The sequence below is a fragment of the Talaromyces rugulosus genome, chromosome II, assembly GCF_013368755.1.
Source record: "Talaromyces rugulosus chromosome II, complete sequence".
Lineage (NCBI taxonomy): Eukaryota > Fungi > Ascomycota > Eurotiomycetes > Eurotiales > Trichocomaceae > Talaromyces > Talaromyces rugulosus.
In genome coordinates, this window is record NC_049562.1 from 1,907,399 (window position 1) to 1,922,974 (window position 15,576).

General features: G+C 48.5%; 5 protein-coding genes across 5 annotated transcripts; 3 read left to right on the forward strand and 2 right to left on the reverse strand.

The window, feature by feature from the left end:
- Positions 1–398: 398 nt before the first annotated feature.
- On the forward strand, positions 399–6,117 carry TRUGW13939_03134 (uncharacterized protein; the record flags this gene model as incomplete). Its single annotated transcript, XM_035486319.1, has 8 exons — positions 399–485; positions 559–638; positions 693–760; positions 817–1,624; positions 1,729–1,750; positions 1,903–2,719; positions 2,803–4,920; positions 4,973–6,117. The coding sequence occupies 8 exons, from the start codon at positions 399–401 to the stop codon at positions 6,115–6,117; spliced, it is 5,145 nt and encodes a 1,714-aa protein (XP_035342212.1).
- A 795-nt stretch (positions 6,118–6,912) lies between these two features.
- TRUGW13939_03135 (uncharacterized protein) lies at positions 6,913–8,766 on the forward strand (the record flags this gene model as incomplete). The annotated part of the gene is made up of 4 exons (XM_035486320.1): positions 6,913–7,276; positions 7,341–7,362; positions 7,422–7,845; positions 7,912–8,766. 4 exons carry the CDS (start codon positions 6,913–6,915, stop codon positions 8,764–8,766), a joined length of 1,665 nt encoding a protein of 554 aa, XP_035342213.1.
- A 455-nt stretch (positions 8,767–9,221) lies between these two features.
- On the reverse strand, positions 9,222–11,638 carry TRUGW13939_03136 (uncharacterized protein; the record flags this gene model as incomplete). The annotated part of the gene is made up of 6 exons (XM_035486321.1): positions 9,222–10,079; positions 10,131–11,146; positions 11,209–11,275; positions 11,331–11,407; positions 11,459–11,476; positions 11,551–11,638. 6 exons carry the CDS (start codon positions 11,636–11,638, stop codon positions 9,222–9,224), a joined length of 2,124 nt encoding a protein of 707 aa, XP_035342214.1.
- A 1,009-nt stretch (positions 11,639–12,647) lies between these two features.
- Positions 12,648–13,096, forward strand: TRUGW13939_03137 (uncharacterized protein; the record flags this gene model as incomplete). The annotated part of the gene is made up of 3 exons (XM_035486322.1): positions 12,648–12,759; positions 12,860–12,986; positions 13,063–13,096. 3 exons carry the CDS (start codon positions 12,648–12,650, stop codon positions 13,094–13,096), a joined length of 273 nt encoding a protein of 90 aa, XP_035342215.1.
- Positions 13,097–13,633: 537 nt separating this feature from the next.
- TRUGW13939_03138 (uncharacterized protein) lies at positions 13,634–15,021 on the reverse strand (the record flags this gene model as incomplete). The annotated part of the gene is made up of 3 exons (XM_035486323.1): positions 13,634–14,400; positions 14,470–14,890; positions 14,956–15,021. 3 exons carry the CDS (start codon positions 15,019–15,021, stop codon positions 13,634–13,636), a joined length of 1,254 nt encoding a protein of 417 aa, XP_035342216.1.
- Positions 15,022–15,576: the final 555 nt, after the last annotated feature.

A 15,576-nucleotide genomic window follows, 5' to 3' on the forward strand; every position in this document is an offset into this window, starting at 1 on the left:
TAGGCTCGAGTTTCAAAGAATACGATCGGTTTGAAAATTAAATCGTCGATATAGTACTGCTAAATGTAGAGCCCGCTCGAGCCAATCACCGTTGCCCGTAGAATGTTGTGGCTTATTAATCACGTGGCCACGCGTTGTTGCCTGACGCGTCCTCGCTCACAACAGCCAACTGTGCCTCTAGTTGATTCATTCATTCGACGACTTTCACCGCTGGACAGTTTATCTTTAGGAAACTTAACTCTTGACGGATATCCAGAAATACCTACCAGTGTCCAGTGCCTGAAGAATTCTCACCGACGTGCAAGGACGCGTGGTCGACTGGGAGTTTCCTGCAAGCGACACAACTCTAGAACTTCAGCAAATCTCTTGCCAAAGAGGAATATATTGTACCTGCAAAAATGACTACCGATCTTGAACCCCAGATGGAGCAAGATGATGGTGGGCTCCCAGGCCCTGGTGCTCCCACGCCCCTTTCTGCTCTCGAGGTACGTCCGCCTAGCATCAACCCCGCCACTTTGTTTGGTAAGAGAATGCGGACGGATTCTAATTGTTGATCAGGGTATTGCTGGATTGACTGCGAGAGATGTCAAGTTGGTTGTTGACGGAGGATTTCACACTGTTGAATCGGTTGCATATACGTAAGTGTCATCCCAAGTTTTTGTTCTAACGCACTTCTGATATCGTTCATTTAGTCCGAAACGAGTCTTGGAGCAGATCAAGGGTATTTCTGAACAGAAAGCCACCAAAATCTTGGCTGAAGGTAACATTAAAATGTCAACTCTTCGAAATGGAGACTCTAACATAAAAAAAATCTAGCTTCCAAGCTGGTCCCCATGGGTTTCACGACCGCCACAGAAATGCATGCTCGACGAAGTGAACTTATCTCCATCACCACCGGCTCGAAACAATTAGATACTCTCTTGGCTGGAGGAGTAGAGACAGGTTCAATCACGGAGATCTTTGGGGAATTTAGGACGGGAAAAAGTCAGCTGTGTCATACCCTTGCCGTTACGTGCCAGTTACCATTCGACATGGGTGGTGGTGAAGGGAAATGTCTTTACATTGACACTGAAGGGACATTTCGTCCAGTGAGGTTACTGGCCGTTGCACAGCGATATGGACTTGTCGGAGAGGAGGTCCTGGATAACGTTGCCTATGCTCGAGCTTACAACTCAGACCACCAGCTTCAACTTCTCAACCAAGCGTCCCAAATGATGTGCGAAACACGATTCTCACTGTTGATCGTCGACTCTGCGACGGCTCTCTATCGAACTGACTTCAACGGGCGTGGTGAATTGTCCAACCGTCAGACTCATCTTGCCAAGTTTCTGCGAACGCTGCAGCGCCTCGCCGACGAGTTTGGCATTGCAGTAGTCATCACCAACCAAGTCGTGTCTCAGGTTGATGGAGGTCCAAGCTCCATGTACAATCCAGACCCAAAGAAACCAATCGGAGGAAACATTATCGCTCACGCAAGCACGACTCGACTAAGTTTGAAAAAGGGCCGTGGGGATACACGAATATGCAAGATCTACGACAGCCCTTGTCTGCCCGAGAGCGATTGTCTGTTTGCGATTAAGGAAGACGGCATCGGTGATCCCAGCCCCAAAGATCTAGAAAACGAGTAACGAAGAACGCCGCCCTTTGCATTCTCAACACTCAAGTGATGATCACGACCTGTGTATAGTTATTATGTTTTTCTCGGTATTATTTTTTCGCATGGCACAGGAGCAGTCCGGTGGTACAATATGTATGAAGATATGTTTTCATTCTATGGAATATTAGAGCACATCGCAATATCTAATACATAAATCCAAGATAAGAAAATCGTAGAATTACATAAATCCGAGCATATGTAGCTAAATTTGGTTTGGCGTGGTTGTCTCCACGGGAGCGCGCTAGTGTTTTGAGGCTTTGGCGTTTGGAGCTCTGCCTCGAAAGCTCCTCCGCTATCAAGCCTGTCGGCAAAGAAAAACAACCGTCGCGCCGCCCACGAGCTCACCCTGTGCCGACGAGCATGGCATCCTACGCCTGACTCCTATCCCGAATTTTCCGCTCTTAACCAACGCAGCCCGAACGATGGCAAAAATTTACAAGGAAATCAAGGTCGACGTGCGCCCGGCCGCCGCAAGTACCGTGGTCGACATACAAATCCCCACGCAGGAAAACTCGCAGCGGCGGGCCAGGTTGGCTCTCTCCTCGCTGACAGCTCAAGATATACCGACCATCAGAGATGAAGAAGACTACGCGCGACGATACTTGGCTACGCAAGGGTCCCTTTATTTCCGCCAACGAAAGGTCTATCCGCGTACGTTCCTTTGGAGGGTGATCAACGACAACAAGGTATTGGAGATACAGTCTGTGGACATATCCAAGAGTGTTGTCGATCACAATGAAGCGAACCTGGTACTCCGCTTGGACTTTCAAGACCCAATAATTCCGTCTGGTGTGGCACTGGCAGACACCGAAGATCACGAAGTGTTGAACGTCTTTGTCTTGACCACCTCCAAGAATCTGCACACGCTGAGCCTTCGACCAGAGTTTTTCCGTCGTGTGTCATCCATAGACGAAAACCTTCAAGATTGGTGCAAAACATTCGTGCCCTCTCCTCTGTCTTTCACCCAGCCTCATCGCTTGCACGCTAGCAACACCACCGAATTGTTTATCGCGCTTGAAAACGGTGCTCTTTTGAGATTGACCAGGCGAACCGGAGATGATGGTAGGCTAATCAGTCTTTTGTTGCCTTTTCTTTTTTTTTTTTTTTTTTGCTACTTGTTTAATCTGACATAATTCTATCTCTAGGGTCACACTGGTCGCAAATCACCTTTGACGAAAAGTCCTGGGGAGCATCACTTCGCGGGCTCGTGCCTTGGAACTCCCAACAACGGATAACGTACAATGGCCAGAGTCTCGACCCAAACACACCGAATGCGATAGCGACAACATCCGACCAAACCTACGTCTTTGCCGTCTGCCTGAACCATACACTAAAGGTTTGGAACCTCGCGACAAATAGATTGGTTGGTTCGAAGGATCTTTTAAATCGCGAGATACCCAAACAACAACAGGATTCAACAGCATATTTCCTGAACCCGGCGGATTCTGCTTTCCTTCGAGTGTTCAATGCGGAAAGGGCTATGGATGGAGGATATCGTTATTACGTTGCCACATATACCCCTCATGAAGAAGGGCGGTTTAAGTTCTGGGCCGTCAAAGGCGGTTTGACTGCACCACTGACCATCGAAGACCTCTTTCCTCAGGCCGTTTTCAGGCCTTTGGACCCTGACACAACTGGGAATATGTTCTGGAGCGTTGCCGACTTCCAAATACGACCAATGGAGGAAGGAAGACGAATGGAATTGTGGGTTCTCTGGCGCAACAACGATCTGTACCAGCTGTATACGCTACATTTTGATTTCCAGAGCCTAGAGGAAGACTGGTCTGCGAACTGGACATCAACCGCCTGGGACACACGGCGCAACGAACCAGCTCCTTCTTTGATCTTATCAGACACTGTTGACCCGACGGAGAAGTGGCTCAAATTCATCTTCCACCCAGGTCGCTACACACCTGAAGTGCTAGAGACAGCGCTCGTTTCATACCAAGAAGCCCTGAAGCCACGCTCTTCTTTGGCCTTCCCGAAGCGGAACGCGCCATTGCAAGAACGGCTGTGCTCGACGATTACGGCGTCTGTATCATTACGGAAGTTCGCCGATGATGATTTGGACTATTCCAAATATCGAGCAGACACCGACCACAAGTGGCGCCAGTTTTGGCAAATTGCCCAAGAAGTCAACGGGCGAAGACTTGAGCCTATATCCTTGGCATATGATCTCTACAGTGACCTTCCATGGGTGATTACCACCGACACTTGTGCCCTGATTAGGGAATGCAGCGCCACTGAGTTACTGCTTCACAATTCGGTTGCGGATTTGCAAAACGAGCTGCCTAAAGTTGCAGATCGCTGGAGACACCGGAAACTTGAGAATGAGATTGGCAACCGATACCACGAGCCTAGCCATCTCATTAAGGTCGCTACTGATTTCAGAAAACGTCTCCCTGCGGCTGCACTGCGATCAGTTGAACAGGCTTTGCACAGTGAACTGTTCCTAGAACCATTGCTATCCGCCACGGATCGACTAGGAGCCTTTATTGACCGAGCGGAATTAGGAGACCAAGTGTCAGACGATACATTTAATTTCCTCTGCTCCTCCATGAAAGAACAAATGAACATTTACAAGTTGCACCGGGAACCATTTCAAGTCATCCTAGATACACTGCCAATGGGGTTTACAGCCAAAGATTCGGAATTGCTTTTTACGGCATTTGGGGTTAGGGCTATGACGAATGGATCCCAGGAAACAATCTGTCACACTCGCCAAGTCTTGCTCGATCTTCTCGTGTTGGTGGTTTTCATCGGAGGAGAAATCACTCAAAAGCCCGGCTCATCGTTTGATGCATCAGAATTGTTCCCGTTGCTCATAAATTTTCTGAAGGAGTGCGAACTCCTGTACTGGCTCAGCTCGAATACCCGAATCCCACCAAACCGACATCAGCATGATGCTGACAAGGAAATCACATCGAAAGAAGCCGGCGCAGTTAAATCCATTCTCGAGGACTTCTTTGTTGCCAACATAAAACCACGACCTAACATTAGTCTTCCTCAAACGTTCAACCTGACCCAAGGTATACGAGATGTCCTCTCGTGGATCGTTCGTCCCGGAGACGTAGTGCTTCCCAACGTCTTGGTACACATACAATGCGATCTGATTGCAAACAACAATGTCGAACTTGCGAGTGACTTCTTACGTTTTCAGCCCAGCAACGCCTGGTCAAGCTATGTCAAAGGCCGCTTGTTCGTGGCCAAGTCAGAATTTGATAACGCAGCACTCTACTTTCAAAAAGCTGCTTTTCTGCTTTGTAAGTGTTGGTTGCCTGATTGATATTAAGTGATTACTGACGCATCAAACAGCTTTCGGGAGGGCCCTTGGCGACCTGAGTGAAATGTCGTCTGGTCTGCTCGATATTCTCGACGCAGATAATTTTAACAACGGCCTTCCGAAATATTTCCAACATATTCTCAGTGTTTTCGAAAAAGCTCGGTCTTTTACGCATGTGTCTGACTTTGCTTCATTTGCGTTACAGGCTTTGGAGACCGATGGCCAATATTCTCAAGACGATCCAGAATATCTAAACATTCGGACCGATGTGCTCTCTCGACTGTTCTACGCGTCGTTGAGAACTTGTCAGTTTGACAAGGCATATTCTGCTCTCTCGCGCTACACCAACAGTGCTTTGCAAAAGTCGGCGCTCGCTTCTTTGATAACTGCTATTCTCTCAGCGTACGGGCCTGGCATGTCGGGTCTCGAGCAGCTCCTCCACCTTCCGCTTGGCATCACTCCTAGCCTCTCATCTCACGTGGATGAGTGTCTTTTGTCACTTGCAAGGAAGCAGCCCTCCTTCAGTTCCTCTTTAGATCCAGACGACCTGTGGTGGGAAGGAAACGATACTCCAGACTATCACCGTATCTTGCATGCCTATCGCATTGCACGCAATGATCTTCGCGGAGCCGCCGAATTGGGATATCAGACAGTGCAGCGGCTTCGAGATGCAAGAGATACTCCACTTACACAGTTAGCGCTTATCCGACGTGGGAGGATTGATGATGACGAGTCTAGGCGGCTGGTAGAGGAGGATGATCTCGAGAGCAAGAAAATCCGGCACGAGCTGCTATCGTTGATCAATCTTTTGGCGTGTGTCGACAAGAACGAGGCATATATTCTGGTGGAGCTGGACCCTACGCCAGGCATTACAGAAACGGCGAAGCACAACGACGACAACGACGACGTGTTTATGGACGAAGCCAACTCTTCTCACGGCCCTTCGAGCCCTTCTGCTCGACGACGCAGCAGTGTCACAGGATCAGCCGAGGCCAGCCAGCAGGCCATTGGCAACAAAAAACATCGACCGAGTCCACAGCGGGCGATTGTGAATTTGGAGCATCTTCGCCGCGAATACCAGGCCGAGCTTGACCGGGTGAGCCGGATCCAGCGGGGGGACTGGGAATTTGGTGCTGTAGAGGGTGATATCGACAATAGCTTACTTATTAACCTTTGAGAGGGAACTCGTTTTCAGTGGTAATTTTAGTTTTTACATTACATGTATTAGCGTCGGTCATCGTTATTATTCTCTTTTTTTGATTTAGGGCTGGGTGGTAAAAAATATTCCAGGAGCTTTGGTAGATGAATATTGGGGTGTTTTTTTTTTCCTTCTCGTTTATTCAAAGATATCAATTGATACTTGTTTATGAAAGGCAGTACTCATTCAAGAGATATATAATTCTAAATAGAAGAAAGACCGGCCTGGCCTGACAGCTTCATAGAAATAATCATTGATACCGGCAACCGGTTAATCGGCATCAACGGCATCCACCGGGGGTCGCCCAAGTAATCAGATTTTAGCAGTTGGGCTAGGGTTAAGTCCGAAGCAATTAGTGCCATTTCTCACGGCGTAAATCCGAGGTTTTGTTTCTAAAACCATAGCGCATACTCCGTAGTTAGGCATCGCAGATCTGGTTGCTGTCTCCTAAACCCGAGCTCGGTAACGGTCCGTTGTCCGGAGTTGGACATAAGTTGCTGCTGCCCCGCATTAACTTTTGTAACTTTTCTGCGACTTCTTTTTGTGGCTAATATCAATCGGTATTATTCATTCTTGGCTCTGTCGTGCTAGGCTGTCGGACCCTATTATTTCGCTATATTCTATTGACTAATCGGGGCTCTTGGTCTCGTTTACTAGGTGACATATACATCTACGTCAATCCATGTATAAGCATCCAACTATTGATTTCGTGCTTTACATTTGAACACCACATCAGTTGATGCTGGCGCTGAGGCCATTGACGACCAATTGATAATGCTCAATCACCCCGTCACAGAGCGTTCTAGCAGTAGCCATGACGACAATTTTTGTATTCAAGATGCGCATGCAGACCTGGAGCCTGGCGACAACGGCACCAACCATGCCATAGCCCTAGAGAAACAGACCACGGCCAATTCAACTGCTTCCGCATTGAATCAGCGTACCCAGTCTATAATATCAAGGATCCGAAGTCGCGAGCCTGGTCAGATCGCCAAGTTCACTCATCCGCTCTCCCATACAAGGACTTCTCCGGATGTGCTGGTCGACTTTGATGGGCCTGACGATCCTTATCATCCGCGGAATTGGGGGTTTAAGAAGAAATGTGTCACTACCGTGTTATATGGGTTGACCACGATGGGTAAGACGATCTTGTAGCTTTTATCTATGCTTTCCGAGCCAGCTAACAGCTCTTTTCGAAACAGGTGCTACTTGGGCAAGCGCAGTGTATGCATAGGCCTTTGTTCTCAATTTGATTTATTATTCTCCCTTCTGACAAATTTCAGTTACACCCCGGGAGTAGCACAGATCAGTGCCGATTTCCATGTTGGAAAAGAAGTTAGCCTGCTCGGTGTGACATTTCTCCTTCTCGGCTTTGGCTTTGGTCCTTTGATATGGGCACCCCTATCAGAGTTGTACGGACGCAAATCCGCCGTAATCACACCTTACTTTATCGCTGCTATCTTTTCCTTCGGTACCGCAACAGCAAAGGATATCCAGACGGTGTTGATCACGCGCTTCTTTGCCGGCTTCTTTGGATCAGCCCCGGTGACAAACACTGGTGGCGTGCTTGGTGATCTCTGGTCGCCAGAACAGCGAGGTGCTGCTATAGTCGGATATGCAATGGCCGTAGTTGGTGGTCCTATTCTTGGACCCATTGTGGGTGGTGCAATTGCCCAGAGCTATCTGCGATGGAGGTGGACTGAATATGTGAGTACTTATTTTATGGAGACTGCACATGCACATGCGTACATGTAGTTCTGACTCTATACATAGGTTACCGGCATTTATATGATGTTCATCCTAACTTTGGACATAATTTTCCTCGACGAGACATATCCGCCCACTTTACTCGTGAACAAAGCCCGACGGCTTCGATATGAGACAGGGAACTGGGCATTGCATTCCAAACATGAGGAATGGGATGTAAGCTTGAAAGAAATGGGCAATAAATACCTCATCCGGCCGTTTGCCCTGCTGTTTACTCCTATTTGCTTCGCCATCGCCCTGTATGCTTCGTTTGTTTATGGCATTTTGTACCTTAACCTGGCCGCGTTCCCCATTGAATTCGAAGAGGAACGCGGCTGGAATCAGGTTGTTGGCGCATTGCCCTTTTTGGCTCTCTTGATTGGCATCTTTATCGGGGCATTTGTCAACATTTTCAACCAGCGGTTCTACATCAAGAAGTTCAAAGCCAACAACAACCAACCCGTCCCCGAAGCCCGCCTCCCACCGATGATGTTGGGATCTGTTTCATTTGCAGCGGGTATGTTTATCTTTGGCTGGACATCTGGTCGAAACATACACTGGATCGCCCCCGTGATCGGGGCGGTATGCATGGGCCTTGGGTTCTTCACCATCTTCCAAGCTGCACTGAACTATCTCATTGATACATTCGCATCGACTGCGGCGTCTGCAGTTGCTGCCAATACGTTTCTGCGCAGCGTTTTCGCGGCTACGTTCCCGCTCTTCACTGATGCCATGTATCATAATCTTGGAATCAATTGGGCTGCGAGCACCTTGGGGTTTATTGCTGTTGCTTTGATTCCGATTCCGTACTTGTTTTATATATACGGTCGAAGAATTAGAGCGAGAGGGAAATGGTCGAGGGCGTCGGTTTACCCGGAGTAATATCTTTTGTGTTGGTATACTTAGTTATTGGTGTTTATCCTGCGATCTGTTCAAATGTCAACTTAATTGGTACATATTTATAGACTAGATGCGTATATAGCTGTAACATCAATCAATTGATTGATGGTAATAAGTAACTAATTACATGTGTGTGTGTGATAATGTATTCAGAATGACTTGATTCATTACATAGCCAACGGTCCACTTCTACCGAAAAGTTTGAATACTACAAGATTAGGGCTATAGCTAATGATATCAATTGATATGTTCATGTAATTCAATTCTATCATCTCAAACATCATTGCCCATGCATATGCAATACACTCGATCCTTTTGACATCAATCCTAAACTGGACTGAAACAAAAAATCTATCATATCTTCTTGCAAATCCCAAAAGAAGTGAAACCCTCTCCCCCCCCCCCCCCCCCCCCCCCAAAAATGAATAAATATAGGTTCAAATAGAGGCTGGTGTAGGGTGAGCGAGATGCCATTTCCGAACAGCTTCTCTGGCAGCTGTGACTTTGAGACCGATTCGAGTATCAAGGTCATATGATTCCCATTTAGCGATCTTTTCGAGATGTTCTTCGCATTCCCGAACTTTCTCGCGCTCTACCTCCTCTTCCCCTTTTACATCGAATTCCGCAGATGTCCTCGAGACAGTGGTTTTCAAGGCGCATTCGCTTAGGCCGTGAGTCGCCACATAGCTGGGACGCTCCATCCATAGATTAGAAGCCAGTTCAAAATGCGCCACGGGCAGAATCCAGTCATCCCGCAGGTGGCCTTTGAAAAGAGTTCGGTCCTGAGGGAGGATTTTGTGTTGCAAGATCTCCTTGGCCGCTTGGTGTTTTCGCAACGCGCGTAGAACACCTGCCCGAAGCAGAGAGAGAATGGCCTTTTCATCATCGCTTTCCTTGCTCCATGTCTTGTTTGCCTCGGTCTCAGACCAGGACAGATTACTAAGGGAATCCTCTAGCCCTCCTTCTCTCATGCGGTTGTAGCCATTCCAGAAGAAAATCATCTCTTCAATTGGATCCACTCCGACTGCGTCGACAAGGTCAACCTTCCATTCCTTGGCTCTGGCTTCCCACTTGGCCACTTTGCGGGTGACAAAGACATCAAACGGGAGCGGTCGAGCCATCAGGCGCTTCTTCCCTGCCAGTGTAGGCGCCTTGCGCAGATTCTCTCTAGCTTTCTCAGCATAGACGGCAGCATCCGCCGCACTGGTAGCGGATGACCGACGGTATAATACCAAATAGGCAGCTCCAGCAATATAATAATATAGAGCAGGGGACCAAGAATTAAGATCAACACACTGTGAAAGAAATCAGTAAAAGGCAATGTGAATATTCGATACATCACTCACGCTGATGAAAGACTCCGCGCACTCCTCATACTTGTGCAAATACATTGCATCTAGGCTCTTTTCAAAGGTTTGGAGTCCTTCAACTTGTTTGAGCGGACTCTTCTCGCCGTGCTTCAACATATCCAGCGCGGTTTCCAAGTCCCGGTTGGCACCTTTCATGCGAGACTCTTCTAGCAGCCAAAGTTGACTATTTGGATATCGCTTTCGCATCTTTTGGAGCAATGCCGTTAGTCGGTCCACTGGGTATCCTTCAACTTCAAGTTCGTCCTCGGTGGTAGCATCAGGGATGATGTCGCAAAATCGGACAAAGCCATTGTAGTATCCCAAGATTCCAAACGCAGCGATGGCCCCAACCAAGCTATCAAACTTGCTGGCTTGCCAGAGCATGCGCAGTCCCCGTTCCTTGTCACCCCGAAAGCCAATAATGGCAAGTAAGCGGCTAAAAGTGGGAGGAATCATCGAGAGAATCAGGAGAAGCATGCCAAAGCACAAGCTAGCAGCAGAGTGTATGAAAGCATCAATCGGGTGGCTGAATTCTGCAGACTCGGGGCCGTGGCTAAAGGTCTCGCCGAGTGGCGTACCAGGAGTACCTGGACTTGATGGCGTCTGGCTCTTGTCGACTACGCTCAGCTGCACGGTGTCTTTGGTCAAATCGTGGATGGAACTATGAGCCGAAGAGGGGTTTGACGATGGGGCTTTGGACTCTAGTTGCAATGCAGATATGGGGGTCGTTTTCGAACGAATAGTTTTCAAGTGCCTCTCTTCCATCCGGAGAATGCTATCCAAGGCCATGTATGCTTTCCGCATTTTGTAAAAGCCTTTAAGACTTTCCGTGAGACTCTCATTAAGAACGCCCACAACGGCAGCCATGATCTGCACCATTGCCTGACAAAGGACATACTCAGTACCTGCGTCGTATATCTGCGAATGAAAAGCATTCGGGGCACCCGAGGCGTGTATTGTTTTTTGCTGGTCATTGTATGCACTGTTCTCAGCATCCGCGAGGCGTTCGGCAGCTAGAAACCAATATTTAGATACTGAACAATGGATAAGCAGTAATGAAACGTTTCTGCCTTACCCTGACGCATTATTTCTTGTTCGAAACCCAGGGTCGAACGAATGAAGCCAACAACGCCCTTGCCAGTCTGCGTGCATGTTAGCATATATGGATCAAGTTCAATAGATAGGAAGACAACGCACTTTGTGGAAAGTCGAGTCACCCTTATTTAGACCTGTTTCAGCGCCTTCGACGTCGTCATTGAGAATCAATGTGGCCGCTACAGCACATTAGCTTTTGGCTGAACCATGCATGGATCTAGAGCACATACCAGCCATGGCATGCTCGACTATTCAACGGCAATCAATTAGCATCGGTAACAACTTGGGGGTTAGATACAATAAAACAGGGGACAAAACGTACGATCTTGAACCTGCACAGCTGAGTCGAGTGACTGCGAAGATGAATTGCCAGATTTGCGGCCATATAGCCACGATCCCACGCGATACATCTTGGGCAAAGTCTTTTTATAGACTTGGAGAGGTTTATGAAGTGAAAATCCAAAATTGACCGAAGCCTTGATAATAAGGCTCTAAGGCCAGCGAAAGAGCTCTAGTTTTTTTTTATTATGATCGAGGCTTCAAACAGATCAGACCAGACCAGACAAATTTGGCTAGAATCTCAGAAGTGCGTTCTACATAGGGAAACTGCGTGATTTCCCCTGTCCATGTATTGTGAAGCGTGAGTCAATAATAATGGGCGAAAAATAAATAGCTGCAGATAGCCGCCGAGCTCCGGATTTGGAAGATGACGGTAGCGGCTCGATGCACCGCTTTGATTGATTGACCAAGGCGGGGAGCAGCCGCAAGAATTGTGCTGTTTCCGAAGAATCCAAAGAAGGAAAACAATGAAAGAAGAACAAGAGCGATCTCTCTCAAGACTAGTAGACTTGCGGACGACAAGGCGCTGGCGAGGTCCGCCTAGCTGAGTGTGGCTGATGGGTGAACCTTGGGGCTCGCGGCTTTCTCGGCTGTTTAATCTCCGATAGCGAACAGCCCACGCTGGAAATCATGGGTCAGGCCTGGAGTAGTACATAGACAGAATATGACAGGAACATGGCAAGTAGGAAAAAAAACGCTTGACTGGATGCAAAGTTGAGTTGACGGAGAAAGGAAAGAGAAGACAGAGCAAGAGCTGTCTTTGTTGGCAAGTGCAGAGCACCAGCCACAGCACAGTCACGGTCACTAGCCACACCCACGGCCCACTGGTCTCGCCCTCACCGCCTGCCCAATAGGAACATGCTTGACGACATGCATTGTCTGTCCGCCGGATTCCTATACCCAGGTTCCCTCCAGCATTCGTCCTGCCAACAAAGAGCCATCTCCCTCGCTACAGACGGCCGTCCGCTATAAAGACCGACCGTCTACTCGCTGCGACTCTTGCCTGGTCTCACCAACCCGTCGCGTGGTAGTGCTCGACCCCTCTCGTTGCTTACACACCTCACGCCGTCCCCGCCCGCAATGTCGAATTCAAACACAGCTGAGACCAACGTCTCGCAGCAGCCTGCTCAGCAGAAGCAGAACCCTCCTGTGCTCGAGGAGGATGACGAGTTTGAAGACTTCCCAGTTGAGGGTGAGTGGACCCGCTGTCTGTCTGTTGCAAGCTTCAGTCCATTTGACTCTGATCCTATGCTTCTCATTCCTAACATCAACGTTCTAACGGTCTTTTCTAGATTGGCAACAAGAGGAAACCGAACAAGCTCAAGGCTCGACGACAACAACCAACGGCGCTAACACGCACTTGTGGGAGGAAAGCTGGGATGACGATGACGAGAGCGAGGACTTTTCAAAACAGTTAAAGTAAGATATATCCCCTCTTTATCTTTTTCTTTTTCTTGCTGTAAAAAAACCCATGCTAACCAGTTCTTGCTTCTAGGGAGGAGATAAAGAAAGTCGAAGGTGCCAAATAGATCAAAGCTCAGGCCAAAGAAACAGGAATCGGAATGCGGACGATGGAACCAACTCCCCGCGAAACAAACAACATCCTAGATGATAGATCGATAGCTTGATACCGATCAGGCGGGCAAAAAATTCTTACGTCAACTTTAATCTCCCCCCATGTCACAAACTAGCAGTCATCTTTTTAAGGCCGCAGACGATATTACTTGATTCTAATGAGACTATCCTCGTCGCCAGACGAATTACATGTTGGCTAGGGCTTACTTGCTCTTTGGGAGTTTCTCATGTTGGGCCCTCGTATCAGTATATATTCCAATTCAAACTCTTCGCCTACCTAGAGATTCGATATGCTTTTTTCTGCGAGTAGCACCGAGTAATCAGAACGTGATATTGCTAAACTTGAATATGGAGTTACTGGATTCTAGGTTTATGGCAAGACAGGAGTTGTTTTTTTTTAGTATTTCAATTTTTTTCGAAAAATGAATATATGTATTGGATATTACAGAGAATCCCACTTGTATCTTTGTTTGTCGGATAATAGAAACGTTTTACTTACTTGATAGAGCAGAAACACCAGGCAGTTCCTTGCCCTCAAGGAGTTCCAAAGAGGCACCACCACCAGTAGACACGTGGCTTAGTTTATCCTCAACGCCGTACTTGGCGGCGACCGTGGCAGTGTCACCACCGCCAATGATGACAATGGTGCCCGATTGAGCCGCACTCACAGCAGCGTCCAGGGTAGCCTTGGTGCCCTTTGAGAAAGGCTCCAACTCGAACACACCGGCGGGACCGTTCCAGAGGATAGTCTTAGATTCAGCAATAGCAGTCTTGTATAATTCAACACTCTTCTCGCCAACGTCCAAGCCGAGCCAGCCATCGGGGATGCCAGTGGCATCGGTGGCGTATCCAACTTCGGCATCAGCGCCGAACTTGCTGCCGGTGACATAGTCGACAGGCAAGATAACCTTGACGTTGTGCTTCTTGGCCTTCTCAATCACATCGCCGACAATCTTGCTGCCAGCCTCGTCGAACAAGCTGCCGCCGATCTTCACATTCTCGAGAGTCTTTTTGAAAGTGAAAGCCATTCCGCCGGTGATAATCAGGGTGTCAATCTTGGGCAAAAGGTTGTCGATGAGCAGGATCTTGTCTGAAACCTTGGAGCCTCCAAGGATGGCAAGGAAAGGTCGCTGGGGGTCCTCGAGGGCCTTGGCAAAGTACTCGAGCTCCTTCTTCACAAGGAAACCGGATGCCTTCTGGGGAAGCTCAACTCCGACCATGGAGCTGTGGCCACGGTGTGCGGTGCCGAAAGCATCGTCTAGGGGAGTGCAGAATCAAATTAGCGGGGTGCCCTTTCCCCCCCTCTCCTTGTGCAGAGTAGACTTACTGATATAGATGTCTCCCAAAGCAGTGAGGCCCTTGCGGAATTCCGCAACCTTGGCCTTGTCAGCCTTAACCTTGTTGCCCTGCTCGTCTTTGGAGCTGCCTTCCTCCTCGGCGTGGAATCGCAAGTTCTCCAGCAGGATCACCTGGCCACCGGATGCCTTGTTGACAGTCTCTTCCACCTCGGGACCGACAGAGTCGTTGGTGAAAATAACGCTGCGACCCAGCAACTTCTCGAGCTCGGGGACAACAGGCTGCAAGCTGTACTTGGGGTTGACCTTGCCGTCAGGACGACCAAGGTGGGACATGAGGATTACGGATTTTGCTCCATTCTCAATAGCGTATTTGATGGTCGGCAAAGCGCCAACGATACGTTGGTTGTTGGTGATGTTCTTGTTGGCATCGAGGGGAACGTTGAAGTCGACCTGTGGCGCGCAAAAGACTGTTGTTGGCATATGTGATCACCAGGAATTGGTGCCAATTGACTTACTCGGATGAGGACACGCTTGTCCTTGACATCAACGTCGGTGATGGCGAGTTTGTTTGTGAGAGACATGGTGGTGTATTGAGGTTGAAAAAAAAGAGCTGGGTTGGTGGTGTTAGTAGATGACGTCAAAGAAAGCTACGTTCAAGATGCTATACTCACTTCGCTGCAGGAGAGAACGGCAATAAAGATTCTGTCAGTCGATAAACACGCAGCAGGTGACCGAATGAACAATGATCTTTTTTCTTTTGATGTGCCCAAGAACGAGGCGGGGCACAGCTAAGAGTTATACCTGTGGTGGGGCGTCGGTGAGAGACTTGGTGGTGTGATGCGCCCATCGCCGCACTCGGGCTGATGCGGGACTGATGTCAGTCGAGGTTAAGGCTTCACGCCCACATGTGCTCAGCCTGCACGGAGCGGATCGGGTCGCTTTTCTCCAGGTCTTTAATGACGAGCATATACAGTCTAGATTATTGGCTACACGGCCAGGACCGAGGCAATCGACAATATCATTTTGCCGAGCGATCAACACAGTAACGAGAATGCGGAATTGGCAACTATGAAAGCAAATCGCACCATTTCCCCCTATAACTATATGCAATATATAGTCTTCCAAATAAAGCACAC